Raw genomic sequence first — 24,918 nt, forward strand, 5'->3', positions numbered from 1 at the left:
TCTGCTACACAACATGATGAAGGCAAGATGGCTACACAGCCCATCACTTGGATTAGTACTCAGTTTTTGTGAACAAAATTCCAACCTAGATTTTATGCTGCTATTGCAAATAGTTGATGTGGCTGATGTGGGGTGAGCAAGGGATGGACATCGTCTACCCAGATTTCTCCAAGGCTTTCGATACGGTTCCCCACAGCCTCCTCCTAGAGAAGCTGATGTGTTATGCTCTAGACAAGGGGTCTGTGGGTGGGTGGGGGTAAAGAGCTCCTTTGCAAACTGGCAACCTGCCACAAGTGGGGTCCCCCGGGGATCGACACTGGGCACAACGTTGTTCAGTATCTTCATAAGTGATCTGGGCGATGGGCTCAAGTGTACCCTGATGAATTTTCCTGATGATTCCAAACTGGGTGGGGAAGGGAGAGCCACCCTGCAGGAAGACCTGGCTGGGCGGGAAGAGGGGGCTGACGAGAACGTTATGAAGTTCAACAAGGACAAGTGTAAGGTCTTGCACCTGGGAAAACATCATCCAGGAGTGCAGCACAGGCTGAGATCTGTGGAAAGGGACCTGGGGGTCCTGGTGGACAACAAGTTCCACATGAGCAAAGGAAGCCAACAGGGTGCTGGGCTGCATCAACAACAACATCACCAGCAGAGATAAAGAAATGATTATCCCACTCTGCTCAGCGCTTGTCAGGCCACACCTGGAGCACCATGTTCAGTTTTGGTCCCCACTATATAAAAATGCTGTGGCCAGGCTGGAGAGGGTCCAGAGGAGGGCCACAAAGATGATCAAGGGGCTGGGAAGCCGTGTGAGGGAAGGCTGAGAGAACTGGTCTGTTCAGCCGTGAGAAGAGAAGGCTGAGGGGAGACCTTGTCACCGTGTCCCTGTATTTAAAGGGTGGCTACAAAGAAGATGGGGACCCCCTTTTTACCAGGAGTCACATGGAAAAGACGAGGGGTGATGGGTACAAGTGACTCCTGGGGCTATTCCAGTTGGACACAAGAGGAAAATTTTTCACAACGAGAACAATCAGCCACTGGAATAATCTCCCCAGGGAAGTGTTGGATTCCCCAGTGTTGGGCACTGTTAAAGAGTCAGCTGGACAGGGTGCTGGGCCATTTGTCTACAGCGTGTTTTTGCCAAGAAAGGTTGGACCAGATGATCCTTGAGCTCCCTTCCAACCTGGGATTCTGTCATTCTATATAATTATCCTGCAGCTCTTTACAAACCTCTGGATGAAAAAGAAATTGGAACGAAACCAAAGTTCATTGATTAATATTTTGTGATTTCCTGTTTTTAAGACAAGTGATTATTTAGATTAGCATATAGTAAATAACTCGGTCCTGTTATTTATTAACCTGTATTTCACCAATTAAATGAAATAATAATGCATTTTCATTAGGTGCAATGCACTTTTAATTTCCTCTGAATATTTTTCATTCTTTTAGTGAGTGCCACACTTTTAAGTGCTTGATAGAAACAGCTGCCATACTTGTTTTCCCCACCATTGTTCATGGTCAATGACCAAATTTAAAAGAGAGTTTTCCCCTTGTATAAATCAGCCTGTGTACTGGTGCACACCTGTAGCTGTATTGTACATACCAGGAATTATGAAACTTCTTTCCAACACATTGGTAGCAGGAACAGAAAAGGACACGTGCTGGGTAGTTAGTGAAGTGGAGCCAGCTGGATGGTTGTTGAGAGGCATAGCTAAGAAACTGCCATTCTCTGAAGACACTGCAGGGACTCCCACTTGGAAAAAAAAAAAAAAAAAAGGCAAAATGAAAGGAGAAAGTTATTTCATTTCTAGAAGTTAAGAGGGCCAAAGAAGAGGTCTCAATAGATATCATAAACCACTTGATTCTGATCGGTTGTATTTTGATTTCAAAAGCAGGAACAATTCACAATAGTTTTCTGACATCTACTCAGTTCTGAAAATCCAAAATGTATTGATGAAATTCCGCAGTAGATCACTTTTTTTCTTCTGCAGTTCACTCTTTTCATTTTGTTTCTCTTCATCTTTCCTGGCCTGTTTTCTTTCTAGAAACCTTCAGACACATTTAGATATAAATGATCTTACAGATGGATGATTGACACATAAGACATAACAAGGTCTTACACTGCTGTAGTGTTTCCCAAGCATGGTGTGTTACCTTAATATCACACAATATTAGGGAGGCCCAAGTACCATACACTGAGGACCTTGACCCTACTTAGACACTACAGAGCTTGTAAGGATAACTCATCTGTGTTAAGAGGGTTTCCCAAAGAACAGTCACAAACACCTGAGTTTGAAAAGATGAAAATTGCCAGCAGCACTTGGTTTTTATCAAGAGGACAGATGGGGAGAGAGATTCATGTGCATTGTATGATGATTGAAAGTTTTTTACAAATCAAGTTAAGTTACTTGTTTTGATCTACTCTGCTAGATTTTACCACACCCTTCTTCTCAGAGACGGTTTTGCTTTCTTTTCTCTCTCCTCTATAGCAGCAACAATTAAGTCTTTATTTCATCACTTTCTGCAGTCTGATGTTTCATCAGGAGCTACAAACCTGTGCGGGTTTTGTGCCACTATAGTGTACACTGGAATGCAGGCTCTTTAGGTTGGGATGTATTTACAGTGTTTATCGGGAATTATTTTGTTATAGGAATCTTCCATTTTTACTGTGGTATAAAAACAAACTTTAAAGAGTGTTTTTCAGCTTGTGTGTAAAACAGCATGTGACATTCCTAATTTCCTATTAATTTCCTATCCAAGGATTGTTGCCTTGTGACGGTCAGATAAGATTAGGTACTGTTACAGCTACCCACAAGCAGTTGGGCAAATATAAAGTTTAATTTCATTCAATTCCTTTGAAAGATTCTCATCTTTGGCTTACCACTCTGAACTTTAGTACACATTATCCTCTTTACTGTAGATACTCTTACACTTTTGAAGAGTTAATGCATTTGCCTTTGCAGGATCATACTGTGACACTTTTATGACAGGGTAAATAAATTCCTGATCTTGTCATGTAGCTAATCTTTCTGTTAATTAGATTTTTGTACCCAGTACTTATACTGTCTTTTGTGTGTGTATATATATATATATCTTCCCTCAGCACCTTCATTGGGTGAAGTAAGGTAGAAACAATGATAATACTGTGAGCACTCCCTGGAAAAGGATAGGTGCAGCTTTACAAAGCACTTGTTAGGTCTGTGATGATGCTGTAGACTGGAATGCAAGTTCTGTAGGGTGAGAAATTTTTACTGGTTTGGGGTTTTTTTTTGTTTTAGTTTTTTTTTGTTTTTTTTTAATCAGGAATTGATGTGCCATTTTCCTTATTGAAAACTCTCAGTGTGGCGTAAACATAAGCTTTAAAAGGTGCCAAATCTATAAAGGCATTTAAACAGGTAGAAGATAATCCACCTTTAATAGTTACTAACTGCCAGGAACTTTACCTGTGTATGAATAACTACAACCAGCAGATATCAGTTCAGTAGAAATTCTGATTATCTTTCAAGATTCAGCAAATGTACTTTTTTTCACAGCTAATTCTGCTCAAGCACCCCCCAGAAGTTTGCATGAACACTGTAAAACCACCTTGGGTCACAGTCACAGTGCGTGTGTGCTCTCTCTGACTTTCATCAAGTTTATGCCAGTTCCTTAGCAATTGCTGGCCTGAGTTTTGCTGAGGGGCAGTGCCATGATCCAAGCACTCTGGATGGTTCGCTGTGTTACACGCTGGGTTTGGCTGCCCGCCCTGACCTGTACACAGCCCACAGGGTTTGGTACAGTTGGTTTCCCTTAGGAGGCTTGGGAAGTGTGCTAGCATACAGTAATGCATATATCACTTCAAAACACAGTATAATATATTAATCCAAAGGTGCTTGTTCTCACATGGATTTTGGAAGAGTATTCTGCTGGTTTAGCTATGCCTGAGACGCCCATTTATGCTACAGCTGGGTAAGAGCTTTAGCACTGGTTTACACCTAGGGAACAAGTTACAGCCTGCCTGCTGGCCACACGTACTGTGTTGTCGATGGTTAACAGCATGCAACACCTAGAAATTTTCCTTTCTCCCATTCTTACTTTGATTTAAAGGACTCTATAGCATGGGCTGGGCCAAGAGGCTGTCTCTTCACTGTTATTATTTTCACTAGGATGTTTCAGGTGTCACACTTGAAACAAAGATGATCAAACCCAGGAAATGCCAAACTATGGCCTGAGTCACGTTACCCATCATAAACAAAAGGTATACATGATAAAAATTTCAAAATTTGGTACTGACTCAATTCTTCAGTTTTGTTTTCTTCTCTCAGGTGGATTTAGAAAAGTTCAACTGTGCCTCTGCTGATACCAGAGAATTAATTTTCTATCACCTGTCAGGAACATGTGCTTTTGAAGCAGAAGGATCCAGCTGTTCTCAGGCTACCATGTAGTTGGTCCTAAGATGTAGAGTTTAATAGCTACTGATGAGAAGACATGGATTTGTTGCAGCATGAATTAGTCAGAGGTGTGTAAGAATGTGATTCTACAGTGATTTCTACTCTGCTGGAAGTAGAAACATGAAAATGCATGATGATGTTGTATCACCAAACCTATGAAAGCAAACTTTCCCTAGAAGGTAAGTTACAGTACCTAACAGAGGATGAGACTTTGGAACATGAGACAATGAATAATCTTTTCCTATTCAGCCAATAACTCACCAATTTTCTTGTATTTGGGTTCCGAAGCACCAGAGCAACTCTCTGCAGAGCCTAAGAAGGCTAAAAGAAAGAAAGGTGATCGTAAGTGACAAAAATTGAACCAGTTTGGTAATTTTAAGTTTCCACCATGGAAATTTATTTTAACTTTTTAAAGTCGAAGGGGTTGTTATCCATTTCAATTCAGCTGTTTCAGAACCGTACAGGTCCAATGTATAAAACATGAATGTGAAAAGCCTCATATTATTTCACCTTGACTGTGAAATTTTTTTGCCAGTAACCAAAGATTTTTTGCTGTTGTTCTTGCTATTAAAGAGGGGATCATTCAGCTAATGCTTGCTAAGCTATAGATACACTGAAAACAAAGTTAACACTGTCACACAGATGATAAAAAAAGGGAAGAAATATAACATGCTTAATGTCATGTTACAGAACAACAAATTCTGTGAATTTAAAGAATATGTTTGGGGAAGCTGTTTTCAATTCCAGCCCACACAGGATGAGCCAAGTCAGAGGAAGCATGTTGGGTTGTATCAGTGAAGAACTACATGAGAGATGCATTGAGACTGTGTTAAAACCAAAGTACCATAATGAAAATTTAGAATTCATAGAATCGCAGACTGGTTTGGGTTGGAAGGGACCTTAAAGATCATCTAGTTCCAACCCCCCTGCCATGGGCTTTGAACACTTCCAGGGAGGGGGAGTCACAACTTCTCTGGGCAACCTGTTCCAGTGCCTTGCCACCCTCACTGTAAAGAATGTCTTCTTTACAAAATCTAACCTAAATCTACCCTCTTTCAGTTTAAAACCTTTACCCTTCATCCTATCACTATACTCCCTGATAAAGAGTCCCTCCCCAGCTTTCCTGTAGCCCCCTTTAATTCAAACACTACAGCCTTTCAGATTCTCACTGTTTTTCACTTACTTCGTTTGTGACATTTCTGCATCTTTATGTCAGTAAATTTCTCAGTGTTTTCAGCAGCTATTTCATCCAAAATAAGGTTCCCTGCTAAAAACATGAAATATTGCCAAATGTCAACCTTTGTTCACCTAGAAAAATTACAGAAAGAGGTAAAAGCAAGAGAAACACACCAGCAGGCAGCAAAGATGAAATATGCTCCAAAGAAAAGAGAAAAAAACCAAATCACACAATAAAACACATATCCAGATTGATATGATTTAGGAAGTCCACAGAGCTCTGAGTGCAGATTCTGTCACCCAGTACTATTAGTGTATCTTGTTTCCTCTAAAACCAGTATAATTTTTGCCATTGGATGCAAAAAAACCCCAAATTCTAAACACACCAGGAAGCAGTAAAAATAATTTTAAAAGTCATGTGAGCTTCCTGTAGCCAGAATTGTCCTAGGAAAGGAGTGACCTTTGGTAAGCTATTTCAAATTACTTTGCTCAAACATAAAACAGGATATACAGATATTCTGTGAATCTTTCTGATTCTATGGATTTCCCAACAGCCACATATTGAGATATATATATTCTGAAATAATAAACAGCTATGTTTGTGCCACTACCAAAACAATTATTCAGTACCAAAAGCCAAGCAATTATCTCTGGCCAAGCACTGAAAGAAGGAAATGAAGTAATCATTTATTACATCTTTATTATGCTGTTGCTGCATTGAGCAGGGTGAGAAGTAAAATCTGACATGCTTCCTCAGGCAGCTCTGTGTATCCTGGACAGAAATAAGTGTGTGTGAACTGTGTTTATACACATGCTAAGTCCTCTGGGTGGGTCAGCTTTAATAAACTTATCATCCATGCTGTGCTCAGAAGTCTGATGCTAATTGAGGGCATATACTGCACTGGACAGTTAAGCTGTGCACACACTATGGCCATGGTGATGTGATCAGCAACTGGGTCAGAGATAAAACTGCCATCTTTGAGAAAAGCCTGCAAAAATACAGAAAATCCTCAAAGTTCACCAAGAAAATCCTGGCACACAGTTCCCAGGGGAGAAGAGGATACCAGATGTAAAGAAACCTTACTAGTGTTCAAATTGTGGGGATGAAGTACAGTGCAGATGTTAGCCAGAACACTGTCATGGAGAAAATTAATCTTTGCCCCATAAATCTTACCAAAAGTGTCTTCCACCTGCTTCTCCTGCTGATCTTTGAGCACATATTCTGCTAATTCAGCTAGCAAGAAGGAAAAGATAAAAAAGGAACACAGTAACAATGCAGTAAATTTCACAGTAAAACTCTTGTAAGCTTACCCTCATTAACAGAATTCTGCAGTACAAGTGAAATTGAAGAGTTAAATTAAGTTTTTCTTGTAAATTGTTGTTCAGGAAATAAAGAACATGAGAAAGGAGAAGCTGAGACAGGAAGTATTAAGCAGAAGGAGCCATTAATAGAGAGATTTTCCCCCAATAACCACAAGCTACTGTTCATCTGTTTCCCCACGATGCACAGGTTTAGGTACCCTGGCTAGGTCTACCATGCATGATGGACAGGCCACTTGAAAATATGCCACTGCTTCAGACTGAAAACAGAATTTGGAAGAAATAAGCTGTAGCAAGTGACTGGAAAATAATGATTTAAAAAACAAAAATTGCTTTCATACCTATTCTAGCATAAGCTTCTATCGTGTTGGAACAGAGATACAATTCATCCCCATTTTCACCATTTTCCGTTGTACACAGGAAATCCATATTACTGAGGTGATCACAGTTGCTGGCATCAACTTCGGGATCTAGAATTAAAAAGGAGTAGGCATTGGCTAAATGAATACCATAACCAAGGAGTAAAAAAAATCAGACAGCAGGACATGCAGAAAAGGCAGATTTATTATTTCAGCAGAAGGCTTTGGCTCTTCATTGTATGTTGGCTAAGTAGGAACAGAACTGAACTCTCAGTAATTTATAGTCAGCCAGAAATCAACACTTTTCTCTTGCTAAACTCAGAGAATTCATCTCTCCTACAAAATAAAACAGTTCCAGAATCCGTTCTATGACACTAAGGCCTACATGCATGGCCCAGATTCATCCATAATATTAAACCACCTTATTCTTCATGATATGGTGGTACCATCCAGATTCCCTGTTCAGAATGATGCTGGGTCCATGCTAACCCCTAAGCTGCAACTAAAATTGTCTGTGAAGATGCTAGTTGGCCAAGGTCAAAAGCATGCCAGGGACCATACTAACATCTTCCCAGCAGAGATGTCCAGCTTCCAATCACTGGTGCCGTATCCTGACAATACTCAGTTTATCTACATCATCTCGGACATTGCTAAGCCTCAGAAGCATTGAAATCAGTGAAACATCTCTGACGTAACAAGAGTCAGTCCTTGATCCCTATTTCATCCTACTTTCAGTCACAATGCTCAACCTGGGAAATAATTCACCACAAAGATGATTCCAGATTCTGGTGCTCAGTTCTCCACTGATTTGCCCAGTACCTGCTGACACTGGTCACTCATAAAAGCAACAAGGATGCGAAGTGGTATCCTCCAACCCAGTAATGTTTTATACCTATCGGGCACAGAGCTATGGGACCTCACGTGGCATACATCCATTCCTCTTTCATTGCCACTCTCTACCCACAATCCAGCTCATTTGTTTAAAATAAGCTCAGCTATTGTTCCACAACACAGTCATCAGCACAGATACACTTTTGTACTTTCCTTACTTCCAGGAAACTCAGGGAGAGCAGACTGTTCCACAACATCCACACAAATTCAGGAGCAGAAAGTCTGAGAGATAGGGCAACCTCCTAAACTGATCTTCTGTAGGAATTTATGTGCATGAAATTATCATCTTTATGCCCTGGACCTTCTCCAGGGAGGTGGTGGAGTCCCCATCCCTGGAGGGGTTGAAGAGTCGGGTTGACCCAGCGCTGAGGGATCTGTTATAGTTGAGAACTGTCAATGCTGGGTTAACGGTTGGTCCAAATGATCTTTAAGGTCTTTCCCAACCTAGCTGATTCTGTGATTCTGCATTCTCCTCTATCACAGAATCTAAAATCATTTGTCTGTACCCCCAAAAGCTGTAAGATGGCATCTGGTAATGAAAGTCCATTGTGTCAGTGCCTTAGGATCTCAGAAGGAAACAAAATGCTAGTTTTCTTGGAGACTGGCTTCATCACAAGTCTCTGTTTTGCAAAGTTTTTGGCTTGAAACTACAGAAAGTGTTGCCAATTACACATGGTCAGATTATGATGGGAACATTTGCAAATGAACTACTTACAGGAATGATATCCAAACCGAAGACATTAGCCTCACACCTTGATGAGTGACATGTACAGTATGTTTTGTTAGACTCACTGAGCCGGAAGCTGTAAACATGTATGGTTTTAAAAATGTGATTGTTTCTGGAAGCAGTCACTATTTTATATACAGATACAGACAAAGTTATCATATTGTAAAACTAAGTGTCTGTTGAATTTAGTCCAGCCACCATGATAAACTGCCATTAGATGGCTACATAGTTGGGAGGAGATGGTAATAACTTATAGCACGATAACTAAATTAATCAAGCATTTTTTTAGTGTTTTACTAACCTACAGAGAAGTCACCTTCTTCATTTCCAGATGACTTAGGATCAAGGAGAGTATACAGATGCAATGGATCAATATCACTGTGCAGCAAATCGAGATAGCCATTTTCAGACACAAATGCTGAATCCATGATTTGCCTCTTGCTGTCTGAAATCAAATTACAAAACAGTTAGCTATGACAAAACCACAGCTTTTGTCAACCAAAACTACAAGTCCTGCACTGTGGCCTTCCGTTGACAAGACACTGAGATCTTAAGGCTGTGGAACTGGCATTGCTTACCATGTCTTGTGTTGAGTCATAACCCAGAGTTACTTGAACTTACAGATCCAGACACAGCTTGCAATGAGACTTATCTATTTTTTACTTCAGTCAGGGGAGTGGGATACTGCAGTCTGACCACTTGGACCAAAAGTGCTAAGTATTAAGTCACAACTCAACTCCTATATCTTTATCAGGATATAAATGATGCAAGCACAGATCCAACAGGTATCGGGGAAATGAGAAGACTGCAGTGAAGAGGATGGAAGGAAAATACCATTCATTACTGTCAGGACAATTCCTCCTCAGGGAAAGCAGCTTCTGGCTGGGATGCTACACCCAGTTGCTAAGCCCTGGAGGTGGCACTAGGAGACATCCCCTCAGCACAAGAAGGAGCAGTGAAAGGTAGAACTCTCATAGAATGCTTTCCCAAACCATACGGTTCATTGCATACAGAATGACATGGTCACCGTGGGAATTAGTCTCTGGTAACAGGGCACTCATTGACATTTTGGAATCTCTCACAAATATTTTCAAATCCATTTTCTTTCCCCCTGAGAACTCATGTGCATACCTACTCATGGGTTGGGAATTGCTATTGTCATAGAGTATCCAGACAAATGGGCTGACCTAAGGGGCTCCCGGTTCCAGTCACCAGTGTTTATGTGAGAGCTGCTTACACTGCTGCAGCTACATTTATTGATACAATTTCTCTCTTCCTCCACCTCATTTTAAATCCCTTCTACTTCCTTCCAGTTAGTGCAGCAGGCACTGGAATAAACCCAAACATTCCTCCTGTATATTCCACAGGTAGTGGAATAACTCTACTCGTTGGTTATTCACTATCTTTGTCAAACTATTTCAAAACCTCTTCAGTGTTTACAAATCACTGACATGAATGCCACCGGGGTTCATGATCCAAGTTATTTACTCTGCCATAATACTGACATGCCAGCATGAAATGAACAACCAGCAATATTTCCAGACCATATCCTTTTAACATAGGTGTCCACACACCACAGCCATGAAAAGTTTCAGCTTGGCATCAAGCACCATATTTTGCAGTGAAAGAAGCTCTCAAATATTCTGCCTTTAGCAGAACACCACCGATGTTCCTGGCTGCACATGCTTTTCTGAAGTGTGCAAATGTGGAGCAACCTGCTGTACCATGAAAAAAGAAATACAGCTAACACTGCAGCTCTGATGAAAGAAGGCAGAGCAGACTTAGGCACACACTACCACATGCTGCCTTGTTATAAACTAATCATCATTCCTCTTCCCCCTCTACGTGGTTGTCCCTCAGGACAGCTTGGAAATGGGCCTCTCTGTGGTCTGCTGCAGAAGACACCAGAATCTAGAGCCAGAACTTAGAAGAGCAGGTGGGCTCGAGATGTCCCATGAGCAGGAAACACCTACACTCAGGTGGTTCTCATTTTCGTGTTGTGTGGCCTCATTATGTTACCAAGATGACAAAACTTTGATATTATTGCCTGCTGTGATATAAATGGAAAGCAGAAGTTGACAAACCTGCATAAGAACCAAGAATTAGGTTATAAACATACCAGATTAAATTTTCAGTTTGTTGTAACATTTTGCTTTGCCCCTTCCTTTGTTGAATTAATGTAAAAGCTAAACAGATTTGGGCCTTTCTGAATGCCAGGTTGCCAGACTTTGTGAATAACGCTGTTGAAGCGTCACCTGAATTGGTATAATTTTGGGGATAGAGACAGAGAAGTAATTGGGCAGAAGCCATAAAGGGAATGCAAGACAGACAAACGGATCACTCCAAGTTCAGTGATTAATAAATTCTGCTAGTAAATCTGCTTGATTACAGCAGACAAAGAAAAGGGCAAGTCCTACAGAATGAGACTAAGTAGGCCTACTTAATCTTCATGGAAATACTAAATTTCAATTAAGTCATAGTCATAAGAGCTTTTGTTATTTTAAACCTTTCTTTCAATAGCATTTCCCTGTGGATAAATATATAAATATAAATATATAAATCAAAATCTTTTCAGCTACAATGGTCAAGAAGTCAGGAAGCAACCAAGAGGAAGTCTTGCTGGTGCCAAGTCCAGCCAGAGAGCTGAAAATTAGAACATAAAAGGTGTCATAACCCAGGGACACAGAAGTGAGAGAAAGATAGCTTTTCTTCCTTGGGAAGAGTGAAGATTTATGCTCTTTCAAGAATGAAAAACTTGATTACTTGTCTTTGTTTCACAGGTCTGAACAGCCCTCAGCTTACCCTCTTTTTTTTTTTCCTTCTTTATTTTGGTTTTGACATGAATCTCTATATAGCTGTCTTTCTACCAAATACACTGGACTTGGGATGCCATGATTTCTTTCTGTAGCTGAACCAATAAATTCTGAATAGCAGCTCTGCTTTGCTGCATTAAAATCCTGGTGCCATCATGGAAAGCACTCTGTCCAAGGGTGCAGGAAAAAGAAAGTGAAGTTTTGGAAGATTAAAATTTCTGCAGTGAGAGAGCCAGAGGCAAGGAGAATTACACCTCAGGGACAGTGAGTGTTTTGCTGCTTGTTGTAACCGAAGCACACAAAATGAAACCAGACGTTACCAAGCCTGTTTACCACAGAAATTCCTTACCCAGGGCTTCCCCTTTTTTCTCACAGAATCCCAGCAATCCTCCGTCTGACACCAAAGATGAATAAGCTCTATATTGCTCAGCACTTTATCTGTTGTTTCATACATGATTTTAACTCAAGTTTACTGATAATACATTCCCTCTGGGGTCCCATAAAGTGCTGCCAAAATGGGCATTTGGCACATTTTCATATCAGAGGACTAAAAAATGTCGGTGTTAGGGCTGTGAACACTGGAGCCAGCTTCCAGCAGGAGGAGGACAGACCTCACACAGACATGCAGGACAAAGGGCTGCAGACCCCAGGGAATGCCTCTGTCTCACTTTGTGGCACAGAGTGCAGGTGCAGGGCAGGGCGAAGGCAGGATGTACTTCCAAACGTATTTCCGTGCCATTCAGAAAGTTCAGTCTTTGATGTTTGGACACTGATTAAGACAGAATTTTTCTTTAAATTTTGAAATAACACCTCCTGTCTGCAGCAGCCCATGCACTCCAGCTGCATCGCTATACTCGGTAGACCTGTGTTCCTTCATATTCCCTCTGCAATGATTCAGTCCATGCCTGCTACAGCAAGGTTTCTACTTGGAATGCATTTGTTTTAGTGCTGTATTCTGCATATACAGCACAACAATATGATTCACTTCTAAGACTCTCAATGGTTTTTTTCAGTGCTCTTTTAGAGTCCAAGTGATACCATATGAATTAAAAATGCTGGAAAAGTAGTAAAACAAATAGTGAGCATCACCATACCAGGACAAAGAATCCAGTTAAAGAAGGAGGAGGTGTTCACTTAAATCACATACAAACCTTAAGGGTTAGATGGGGCATTTTAGATTCCTAAATGTAAGGGAGGTCGTTGTGATTTTTCATTTTGCCCCAATAATTTGATTTAACCATGCCTTATATTTTAAAGGATCAACACGTCAAAGACTCCCATCAATGGGGTCTGCTATAAACTAAAATCAAATGGTATCTAAAAAAACCAGAGAATTATACAGACAATAATGTAACATTTACTTCAAAAGTAAGATGGATGCTTCTGAGGACATTTGTTAGGGAGTTTCCTTCCCAAAACTCTGTTGACATCTGAACTGACAGGTAATAAAATCTCCCACATGAGTAAAGAGGTTAAGAAACAAAAATATGTAAAGTCATTTCAGGAACAGAGGAAACTCCCACCCTGCAATTTAATTTTTGTAGTAGTTTAGGAAGCTGAGGATAATTCATAGAAAATAGTAGTAGTCCCATGCAAATCACACACTTCTTAACCAGAGGATGACATAATATTACAGCTCCTAGTCTTAGATTACAGAAAAATGAAAGATCGGGACTGCTGTGGAGACAGGAGGTTGAAAAATTACAGAGAAAGATTGCTGAAGAAATGTTATTTTCTTACCAGACCCCTTAAGTGCTACACAGGAATCTGAGAGAAGCAAGCTGACAAAACCCAGGTTATATCAAACTCTAAGTAAGGAGTCCAGTGAAACACTGGTATCTTGAGCTAAAAGCTCAGTAGCATCAGCCACAATATTAAAGACTTTTTGTATTAAAGAAACAATTTCAGGAAGTCTCCTCTCTTCTTCTGTGTGCCCAAATATTATGTCATGGTGCACAATACACACCCTGGAAGGCAGGGGGGTGTTTCCTGGCTTGTGCCGCAGGCAATGTTTTGGGGCAATGTTCTCTGGGAGGTGGGCAAGCCAGCAGCAAGGAAGGATGAAGAACCCTCCATGCTACAGTGACCTGCCTCCCCTTCCTCTCTCCAAATCCATCACTCACAATTCCTCTGCTCCACAGGTACAGATCTTCCTTTCGGAGACAGCCCAATTATTCGTAAACTGCAAGTAATGGTGCTCAGTTTATATTTAGCTTTGAAGGTTTCAGTTTCTAGTTCAGATATATGAAAGGGTTTTACATCTGAAAGACAGTTTAACTTTTCCTGTTTTATTATGTAACTTAACAAAAGATACTACTTTTATCAACGGTTTTCATCTTGCCGATGGAGTGGTGTGTTACTCTCCATGGGCTTTATAGTCTAATAAGGAAGAAGTACAGAGATGATTCTGGAAAAAGAGGTGATCTATAACCTGCCACATTCTCCTTTGTTTCCCTTAGAGATGAGTTTAAAGAAATTAGAAAAAGTATAAATATCAGGTAAAAGAAGCTTCTGCCTTTCAATTAACTTAGCTGTATAGTGACCAACACAACAGATAAAAGAAACGTTACTAGCCTGGCACTGGAGACAGCTGAGTTCAGGCAGACTAATAATGTACTGTCCTGCAGGTGTCAGAGTTGTGATCTGAGAGCAGAATTTGACTTTTCATATCCAGTATCGCCTCTGCATGTCACAGCTATGCCCAGCTCTGCCATCCCAGCAGCAAAATGAAATGAAGCAGCACAGCAGACACCTTGCCTATAAGCTTTTTCGGCAGAAAAAGGACATTTGCACTCAGAGACTTTCTTCAAGACGGAATCTCAGTCCTCCTAAACGTGAAAGTAAAGAGCTCTAGGTTGTCTTGCCAGACCTGTGAATAATAAGCCAGTTTCTTCCAACATTCTTGTTTCACTTTCTGTAGGAGCAACATTTATACAAAACCCAAGCATGTACTTAACAAAGTCTGAAACTTTAACTTTTAACTGGAGCAGCCTCTTGAGCAAGGAACAGGGCTAGCCACAAAATAAAATTGCTAAAAATTCCTCAAAATTTCACCCACGTTCAGACTTCATTGTACTAATATTTCAAGCAATACAAGTCCAGATACAGATACACTGTAGTTACCAATACCTACAAAAGGTAAGATAAGATGAATTTACCATGACAAAAGCACTTCATTCAAGAGCTGAGTTAAAACTGACCTTAGGAAACTGGACAGTTCCTGTTCTTCCACTCTGGATTCAGCACGAAAAATGAGGAGAGCTGCTATCACTGTCCAGGGCTTATAGAAAGTGACATCAGAAAGGAGGAAATGAGCCAGAACAGTCACTGCAGAAAAGTTAAAAGCTCAGGGGGAATTCCAAAGAGGAAAATTAAGAAGAACTTGCCTTCTAGCAACACCAGTATAATAAGCACTCTTACCTTTACCAGTCACTTGTCACCACTAAGAAGAGCTTGCACTTGTCACTAGTTAGGAAAAGATTCATTTATTCAGCTGGAAGCCAAAATTGGATGGGAGCCGGTGGCAGCAATTTCTGGTGCTCCCCAGAATTCTTCCTCTCCTTTTTTATTCCAGTTCAGAATTCTTCTTTTTTATTTCAGTTCAAATCTGTCCTGAAGTCATGCTGTTAAACAGTCCATCAGTAAGCATAAAGCAAGCAGCATGCAGACACTCTTACTTTGCAGCTCGATTTGGTGTAACAGAAGTGAAAGTATTTCCTTCACATGCTCACAGACTCTACCAATACAAAATTAGACTGATATCTTGTGTAAGCATCTCTTGCCATTGGCCCAAAATGACAAGATGTTCTACAAAACAGGAGCTCATAAATCTCATCTGGCTTATGGATGGTGTCCAGGGTTTGCTTGTAGCAGCATCACTTACCCTGCCAGTGCCTACCTGGCACAAGACAGATCTTTTGAAAACCAACTTAATTCATGAGTGTTCCTGTCATGATGCCTATAGATGCTTCTGTGTGGCTCTGCAAGTTTATTTGCTTCTTTTTGTATTTTTCATCAGGCATAGACCTATACAAATTAGAAATTAATTATGAGAGAAAATATATACTCAAGCGAGAAAATACTTTTTCTATTATTATTCCATGAGCTATAACTTATTACAAAAGTTCCACCAGAGTCTGAAGAGGAAAGGGATTTGATTAAGTCAGTGACATCCAGGACTTGCTGCTTCAGTAAGGCAAGTTTCTAATCAGCTGCTCATAACAAATGGCTTCTGCACAGGGCAGCAGGTCCCATGAGAGAAGCTGCTGCTGACATTTGTAAGCCTTTTCCCTTTGCAGAGGAGATCCACTTCCACCAGGTTCCATGGGAACGTGCTCACTGAAAAGAGATAAAGCTGTTTTCTTCCTGGGAGTGGCTGATCTGTTCCCAGTATTTAGAGACACAGGGCCCACCCTGCAATGTAGAGCACTAGCCTCTTCAGCCTCTAGAGCCCCAAACCAGGCAGCCGTGTTCTTGGAATTCCTCTGAGCGCTTTAGAAGAAAAGCAACATCTTGGTGTAACAGCATTCAGAGCAGAAAATAATAAAAGTCTTCACAAATACTGATTCTGTATTTTAATGCTCTGTTTTGATAGGAGACAATAATACAATCACTGCATGAGCAATCCCCACAACATTTAAGAGGGTTATTTGTTAGCCCTATTCTAATGCACACCATAACCCACAAGTTATAAACTCCTTTACCAGCCCTGCAGCAGATTTCTTTACCAGCTTCTGAGGCTGTAATCCCATGAGGCAATCTATACACTTCAAGAACGCAAGTTTGGGGAACGAAAGAGTTCAGCTGTTTACTGTGATTCCAGTTCATAACTGCAGCAAATACAGGTTGTCCACTTTTGTACAACACCCATAGCTGCTTAGAAACAGCAGAAAGCAATTGCTGGAGCAAATCAGAGTATGGGTACATCTAGTGGACTAGTCTATAAAGATGGTTATAGAGACAGAGGGGAAAAGCAGACTGGAAAACAAGACAGCCGAGAACTGCCTAAGCCTCTCGGGTGACCATCATCTTCTTTGCTTCAAGGTTTGCTGATATACTGCCCTACTGCAAAAGGAGGGAACAGAACATATTGATTAGTACTGGAAGCACTGCAAAATGGATGTCAATAGTGCACTTCACAAGAGGAGGAAAGCTGGGATTTTTTGTCCAGAAATTGTAAAGATCTGTTTTGTGGTAGAAGAAATAGTTGCAAAACTATTAAGTAGTGAGAAACCAGCTGATATCGATCCGTTCCTGACCCAAGTTTTCTTTGCATGGCTTTTTCAGAGTGAAACAATGATTGAACACGAGGCTGAAAAATTAACAAATTTCAAAATGAAAGTCAGAAATTATTTTGCTTTGAAGGAAGCTGGAGTCTTTCATACAATGTGAGTCATTTCCTGGTGAATTAATGTCTTTGAAACGACTTTTTTTAAGTCTATCTCGACTATCTAGAGAACAGTGACAATGGTTGAACAGGTGATGGATGAAGACTAATGCTTCTTCTGATGCACTTCAGTTTCCCTCTGTCACATCTCAAATAAACATTGGCTTTGTGACAGAGATACAGAGCCAGGCATGAAAGGATCAAGATTTTTGAATGGAGGTTTTAGGTGCTACCGTTACAAAAATGAGAAGGAGCAGATGTTTTTTCAAGCACTTCAGGGATTTAATTAAAAGTAGAAACCAGACTATATATACTCCCAGCATAAGTGACACTAGGCCACTTGCTATAATATTCTACATTTAAAATATGAATTCTTGGCATTAATTTGAATGTGTGTAATAATAGAGGTAAAATCTTCCAGGTCAGTATTTTGCCCTCTTAAAAACTCTCTTAATTTTTTTCTCCAGCGTTTTCTCTGGTACTTTCATCCATGCCTTGAGAAAGGATGTCCAATACTGTGTTTTAGGAGAGGAAAAAATTTATACCCCATCACTACGTTGAAGCCCAAGGTCCTTCCAGTTCTACAGGACTACCCAGTATTCTATCTACTAAGCATTCTTTTACTCTTCTTTTACAGTTGGTTTTGTGAAAGTAATTCTGAATGCTATAATTTAAGATGGGGTTCTGTCATTTTATATAGGATGGACAATGTTAGGATTGGCCCAGAGCTGTCCCTGTTCTTCAACATACACATTAACCCTGTGGTGGGTCAGACTAAAAAGTGAATTAACTACCTCAGAATTATAAGGTGTCTGCATTTTTAGCTCTCCTGCTGCCCACTAAAACTCTTGAATCCAGCCTCGTAAGTTATTAACTACTTCCCCTCCTTAAATCTGCAGCAGTCTTTTGTAGACGGTACAATTTCATGGTTTATAGACATCTGGAATTTAAAGTGAAGAGCATTCCTCTCATATATGATTGAAAACGATAAGAGATTTTCCTACATGAATTGCCAGCATGTGCCATGGACAAATGCTACTCAGACTATCAACAGTTGGTATGTCAGTTGAGAAAAACTGACCTGATCATGGTCTCTTTAATCTACTTTGCATTTCTGGTTCTGCAAAAGGTGGCACATGTTGGAGAATGGCTTCAAGAACAAGGACATGGCAGTATGGAAAAACTGCTTAGAGATGAAATACGGGGTGATTTGTTATGTCTGCACAAGATAGATATTGCTTGAGTTGCTTAGCTACTATCTCCTGCCTGGAACTGAAGCTTCTCCCCCACCTGCGAGAACATGTATGTTAGCAAAAGATTACTCCAAGAACCTACCCAAACTGGCTCACGGGTTTGGCCCGGACCCAGGGTGCAACGGAGGCTGCGCAAGACTTCGGGGTGGAAAGTTCAGCAGTGAGGAAGAGGAGAAACTTCCTCTTCACGACCACCGACCAGCCCTTCACGCCCCCTGCCCAGGACATTGAGAGCTCATTGCACAGGCGTAAAAGGGAGGAGACCTAATTACAATAAAAAGCGAAGATAGGTGAAGATAGAACATAAATATGTATAGGCGTTCTATGTATATGCAATACTTAGTGGATATAAGGGTGGAAGCAAACAGAATGAGGCTGAAGCTTGCTCTATCATTCACATTGAATCGGCTGCTTGCTTCCTCCGTCCTCCGCAGGCAAAGAACAAGTTTTATTATGGCCTGGCTATGAAAATGGGTATCCGGTAGCTACCCTGAATGGGTGGATCCTTTTTTAGCTACTCTTGCATTACATTCTGCATTACATTCTCCCCCCCCCCCTGCTCTCCACTGATGTACTTTGCACCATGCCACAATGCAATCTCAAAATATAATAAATAAAAGTAAATCTTTAACAAAGCAACAAAGAAAAAAAAGACTGTGATTTACCAGAAATGTACTTGCTTCCTGTTGGCTCATTATCTGTCATGTTTTGAGGCTTACTGACACAGAGGTTTAAACAACAGAGAGGAACCAAAGTGTTCAAGTACAGGGCCCATTTTTCCACAAATATCAGAGATATCTTCCTTGCAAGGTCCTCTCTGTCTTTTTCATGGACCAAGGCTTGATGGTACTCCTTAGATATCACATCTTCTTTCAGCATGAGGTTAAGCAACGTGTGGTCATCAGAAGCTGTAGCGGCTGAAAGAATCTTCCTTACTCTAGGCAGGATCTCCTTAAAGAGATTCATACCTGCATCTGAAGATGTTTAAAGAAGGTCTGAGCAAAATCTGAACTGTTTCAATAGAATTTAAAAGAAAAAAAATCCACTCACAGCATCGAAAAGATGAAGTGAAAAAAAAAAGTTGAGAGACTGGCCTACAGCAACAGAGGTATTTCCTCATTTGATGAAGCCTTTAAATAACATTTCCAACAACAAATAATTTCATGATGAAATGACACAACAACACATTCCAAGCATTCGTAAAACACAATTTTCTGGTCAGCAACATGGTCACCTGAAAAAATAAATTAAAAAAATATTTACCCCATTAAAGAAGGATTGCTATAGGTAGATCTTTGACTCCTGGCCAAGGTGGAGTGTGGGCTCATTAGTGGGTGCAGCAAGGTCATTGCTGAATCGCTTCAGCACAAAACACATCCTCTGCAAGAGGAACAGGTGTAAAACTTGGATACTACAATGCAATATTGGAAATTAGGCTGTGAATAAATTCTCCTTTCATTAAAGTCAAATGGATTAGAACCGGGGTAAAAACTCTGGGGTAAAAAAATATCCCAAACCTGGATCTGGTTTCTGTCATATATGAAGTTATTAGGAAGGAAAATAACTAGAAAACAAGTTGGGTGTGATTTCTACATATTCTTATTCAAAGCTAACATATTCCTGGGGCAGACTGTGGCGGTGCAACGCTCCCCCCTCTCTTGAGCTGCTTGGGACTTTGTGCAATTTTGCCCCCTGGGCCACATGCCAAGCCAAGATGAATAGGAAAGATAGTGGAGGAGAGCAGTTCAGGCACTCCCTCGGTGTGCAGGACTCCTGTCTCCCCTGTCACCTGGAAACAGACTGCAGGCCAACTCGGAACACTGGGAAAGGCAATAGACCAGAGTGTTACGGTGCACACTTGGTTTCTGCCCCCCTCCCTATCGTTTAAGAACAATAGGAATGATCACAGCCTAGTACAGCCGTACTGGGGTTGTGGCCCAAAGCGGGTGATATCAGAACTCCAAGATTTAGCAAGTTCTGGATTTGCACAATTGATAGAAAATACCAGAATATTCTGTCATCTGAGTTGGACTGATATGGAAAAGTACCTGACAAAAGTCAATTAATTATCTCGGGCCCTATCAATAGAGGTTCTAAGCGAGACCCTTTTTGCTCTCCTGGATCTCAGCTGCTGTGACCAGCATCTCTCCTGAGCTGGGATGCTTCCCCAGCACAGACTCCTCAAAGTTTGATCACCTGCCCACAGATCTGATGGAAAGTCAGGGCGAAGTCAGACTTTTCAAATCTCAATTATCACCTGTTGAGAAATATTGATGCATTGTGAGTATTTGCTCCAAACTCGAAAAGAGGGAAATTTTAACTATAGTCTAACCTCTTCCATTCACCTCTTTACCCATCTATGTGCTTAAATACACAGTGTGCCTTCACAAGTGTGGATGTGGAAGTGTATCTAACCTATATACTTCACTGGATATCCAAATATTTCCATGCTCTGTGTGCGTGTATGTTTTGTGTTTTACACTTTGATTTATAATACTTTGTAGTAAGTTAGTGTGAATCTTGTCATTCTTGAATCTGTAATTACAGAAACTTTAAGTTAAATTCTTTAAACAGAAGAGTTTTCAAGTCCTCAGTTTAAATAAGTATCAAATCTTCCATACCACCAAATGCAATGTTAAAATACGCCTCCAAGCCTACTACAACCTGAGCCCTCAATCCAGCTCAAAACTATTCAGAAGTCTTTTTTAATATTGCCTTCTTGAGTCATTTCTTGCTCTTCTGTTGTAGAGCTCAAGACTAGGCAATGTCTAAATAGGGCACTTCAAAGACTTCCAAATGCAATTAATAGTGTCTTACCTTTGTCATAAGAACATTTTCTAACAGGGAGTAAAATAAAGAATGGGTGCCTTCAGACTGGATAATTTTTAAAAGTTTTACCTAAGTTTTCAATAAGAGCAGAGTAAAAGGAACGCAGCAAATTATCTTGATCAAATCAGTAAAATGTATAGCTACAAGGGGGGTATTTTTTTTTCTTGTTAAGAGTGCAAAGATTATTAACCAGTCTCATATACTGTGAGTGCCTGCACAACATGGAATAAATAAATCTACAAAGCCAACATCAAAAGGGAGAAAGAATATCATTAGTTACTAGAACATTAATGTGTTTAACATAAGCACTTCTGAGCCGAATATGAACAGCGGTCATGTTGTAAATAAAAATAAAGTATGTAATTTATGAGCTGGGTTAACTAGAACCTATTAACCTGGTTCTTATTCATAGTAACTACTTCTGCTAACGATTTGTTACAGATGCAAAGTAAACTACCAGTTTTGCTGAGATATAAGTAATACTGTAAATGAAACCCATTTTCTCATCTCTAAAACTTTCTAAAGGCAATATGTTTTACATTTCCAGATCTTTGATCATGAAAATGTGTTTTATAAGGCTCAAATGTAAAAAAGTGAATATCTACAATTAAACAGATTCTGTCCGGTGCTTCCTAATGCTGATTTATTTTCCTTATACCTATATAAAACTTTCTACTTAATGATCTGTACGACATTTTGCAGTGGCTTGTGTTTAGGCATTATTAATCTTCAGTGTTTTAGAACAGGAGCAACAGTGTTATAAAGATGGCAGTGGCTAAACAAACCGTTACCGACTATTAACAGTTCGGTTTACGCTATAGTAGTTTTCTACTTTGTTTTTAGATACTTGATTTTTATAGAAGAACCTACAGCCTTGAAATAAATACTGAGGCAAAAGTTCTAGGGCTGTCTGGGGGCTTCCAGATGGGATCTTTATAATCCAGTCTGCTACAGGGCTGCCTAAATAGGCCTGTAGGCTGAGTATGGGATAAGTATTCAAATATAATCTAAATATTTTTCTCTTTATTTGCTACTAGGTTTTACTACGTTCAATATTGCCATGATTTCTTTTCACCATCAGACACATTTGAAAGTGGAACAATAATTCCACCTAATTAGAAGCAATGCACTGAGAGGAACTTGCTAAATCTTTATATCACTTTGAAGTACACTACTACAAATTCTGGTTAAGATCCAAAATATCTTTGTAGAATAACAAGAATTTGCTGCTTTTTCCAAACATTAATGTTATGTTCAATATCAGAAAACGCATGCAAAACACTGGAAAAATAACCTATCTCATTATCCAATAATATGATTTTGACTTGCAGTGCAGGTAGGTAACAAGTTTAACTATATAAATGGCAACTAAGAGAAGCAGATTATTTTCCTTATGTAAAAGCAAATCCCTTAGATTTTTGTTGCATATTCTCATCTCAGAATTTGTCTTTTAAACATATTTTCCTTTGAAGTTGTTGCCTACATTGATTCACAGAATCACAGATCATCTAGGTTGGAAAGACCTTGAAGATCACCTCGTCCAACTATTAACCTGACACTGACCGTTCTCAACTCCACCACATCCCTCAGCGCTACGCCAACCTGAAAAATTCAAAACGGAAGAGACGACGTTAGTTTTGTTGAAATACGAGTAGGAATAAGCTCCAATTAATTCAGAGTAGCATTGCTCCTGAGGTATTACATGGGAAGGACTGTTTCCCATAGTTTTATCAACATAAAACTGCACTGAATAAGACGCCTCCAGTTGCACTTCACCATCCTGTGGGCCAGAAGACGTGCTGAAGGCGGGTAGGGGTTTGCCTTAGAGAAAGTTGGGAACTGCTTCCTATCACGGCAAATCTGAATGGGTTTACCACAGTTTAGGGAAGAGACACAGTCTCAATTTCAGCTTCTCCTGCAGTCAGTGTGCTCTTGAATGGGCGCAACAGATTAAAACAAACAAACAAAAAAGTATTGTCCCTGTTATTTGGCCACAGAGGTTTTCAGAAAATTTTCTCAGCATCATCAGTCACCATTCAAGGCCCCTCTGGGGAGCAGTTCTCCTGACTAAGATGTCTTCTTCTTGACGGGAGGTGGAGAGCTCAAGCCACATGAGAAGCTGTGTATTAAAAGAAGAAACTCAGTTTAAACTGTAATCCTCAGCCAGTCTCTGCAACTCATTGACCTGCTGCACCTTAGCTCTGCAAAAGCTGGATACAGAAAGCCTTGGTCAGTGCTCCAGGGCATAAGTGTGTTTGACTGCGAGAGGGTATAATAATATGGCAATGGTAGATTTCTTTTTGTGAGCAAAGAACTCCCCTCCATAAAATAGTTCCCTCCAGAAGCAGACAAGAAAGTGAACAAATACCTTGTGATACATCCTCATGACTGCAACTTAAGCATGAGAACAAGCAGATCTTCTGCGAGTGTTTCACACCTTCGGCAATTCCCACCTGCAAATGTGCCCAGGCGAAGTTCACTGCCAATAGATTATAGGCTTTTCAACCCAAATACAATTTTTTAAATTCTGTTATGTTTAGAGTTGAGAAAGATCAAAAGTGGGATTGCCTTTGCATGGGTGTTAAAATACAAATATTTCAAGTTGATTCCTGTTTTACTCTTTCCACATGTTTTAAGGATTCCTGTGGAGTTTTCCAAAAGGATCTGCAAGATCATCATCTGTGAGGAAGATACAGCTGTCCCTGGCTTTTCCTGGGCTATAGACAAACATACCAAGCAATAATGTGCTAGAAGCACTCTGCCTTTGACCTCAAAACTGATTATCTTGTAGCTAAGGCCAAAATAAGGGAAAGGCAACTACAGTGGTTGAAGCTTTGAAAATTTCATTTAAATTCTAGTGCTCCTGCAGTCCTAATTTGCAATTTTGACAGAATAATCCAATGTGATTTCTATTTCTGCTTTTGTTTTTGCACTTGCAGAAATTAAAACAAAAACAAAAACAAAAAACCAAAACCGAACACATTAATATCTTGACACTAGATAAAACCTACTAAAGCTCATGACATACCCAGATGCCAGGTACTGAAGGATACAACCTGGCCTACATTGGTACATTTTCAGCTGCTTTACTGTCCCTAGGAAAAACAGTGACATTAACTGCTAAGATTTTACTGACTATTTGGAATTCAAAATGAGCTGTAGACTTTGGGCAGCATCATATTTACTTAGAAGTGATACTTCCCCTCAATGCAGAGAAATCAAAAGCACAAGTTCTCCTTTTCAACTAACTTTCCTCTTTAAAATGTATCATAGCACAAACAATGTGTGTGAAAAAGAGAACTAAGTCAGGCTGCACATTTTTACTATTTGTTGCTTCTTGTATTGCTATTGTTTAGCACTTTTTATAGCCAAGACATGTCTTTTCCTTTGGACTTTGGGAGGAAGACTACCATGACAATCCTTAAAAAGAGATAACAACTGCCGTGAAACATCATGCTTATCTACATAAGCTGTGTGTTAAAGAGAATCCTCAGAACAGGAAGGGAAATTGTGCAGTTAAATACGTACATTCGTCTGTGAAGAAAAGCAGCGAAATACTGATGCCTATATAATATACTGGCTTGAGTCATAACAATTGGAAAGTAGGGAAAGTTGTTAAATAGACTTCCAGTCTATGAAAAATTGCTCCATCAGCAGTACATCAAAGCTATTCAGCCTGGACAGAAGGAACCCCCAACAAAAATTCTGGTATTGGATCCAATTTATGGCCAGAG

At 40.1% G+C, this 24,918-nt stretch overlaps 1 protein-coding gene across 1 annotated transcript in view; it reads right to left on the minus strand.

Moving 5' to 3' along the window:
- The window catches only part of CIITA (class II major histocompatibility complex transactivator), a 36,397-nt gene extending 17,076 nt beyond the window's left edge, over positions 1 to 19,321 (minus strand). Inside the window, exons 1-7 of the mRNA XM_074919023.1 lie at positions 19,021 to 19,321; positions 9,205 to 9,348; positions 7,268 to 7,396; positions 6,781 to 6,840; positions 5,614 to 5,697; positions 4,692 to 4,751; positions 1,600 to 1,753 (exon numbers count right to left, since the gene is read on the minus strand). Coding sequence (XP_074775124.1) covers positions 1,600 to 1,753; positions 4,692 to 4,751; positions 5,614 to 5,697; positions 6,781 to 6,840; positions 7,268 to 7,396; positions 9,205 to 9,348; positions 19,021 to 19,321 — 932 coding nt within the window. The remainder of the gene's footprint in view (positions 1 to 1,599; positions 1,754 to 4,691; positions 4,752 to 5,613; positions 5,698 to 6,780; positions 6,841 to 7,267; positions 7,397 to 9,204; positions 9,349 to 19,020) is intronic.
- Between the last annotated feature and the right edge of the window lie 5,597 nt (positions 19,322 to 24,918).

The sequence above is a fragment of the Athene noctua genome, chromosome 15 (assembly GCF_965140245.1).
Source record: "Athene noctua chromosome 15, bAthNoc1.hap1.1, whole genome shotgun sequence".
Classification (NCBI taxonomy): Eukaryota; Metazoa; Chordata; class Aves; order Strigiformes; family Strigidae; genus Athene; species Athene noctua.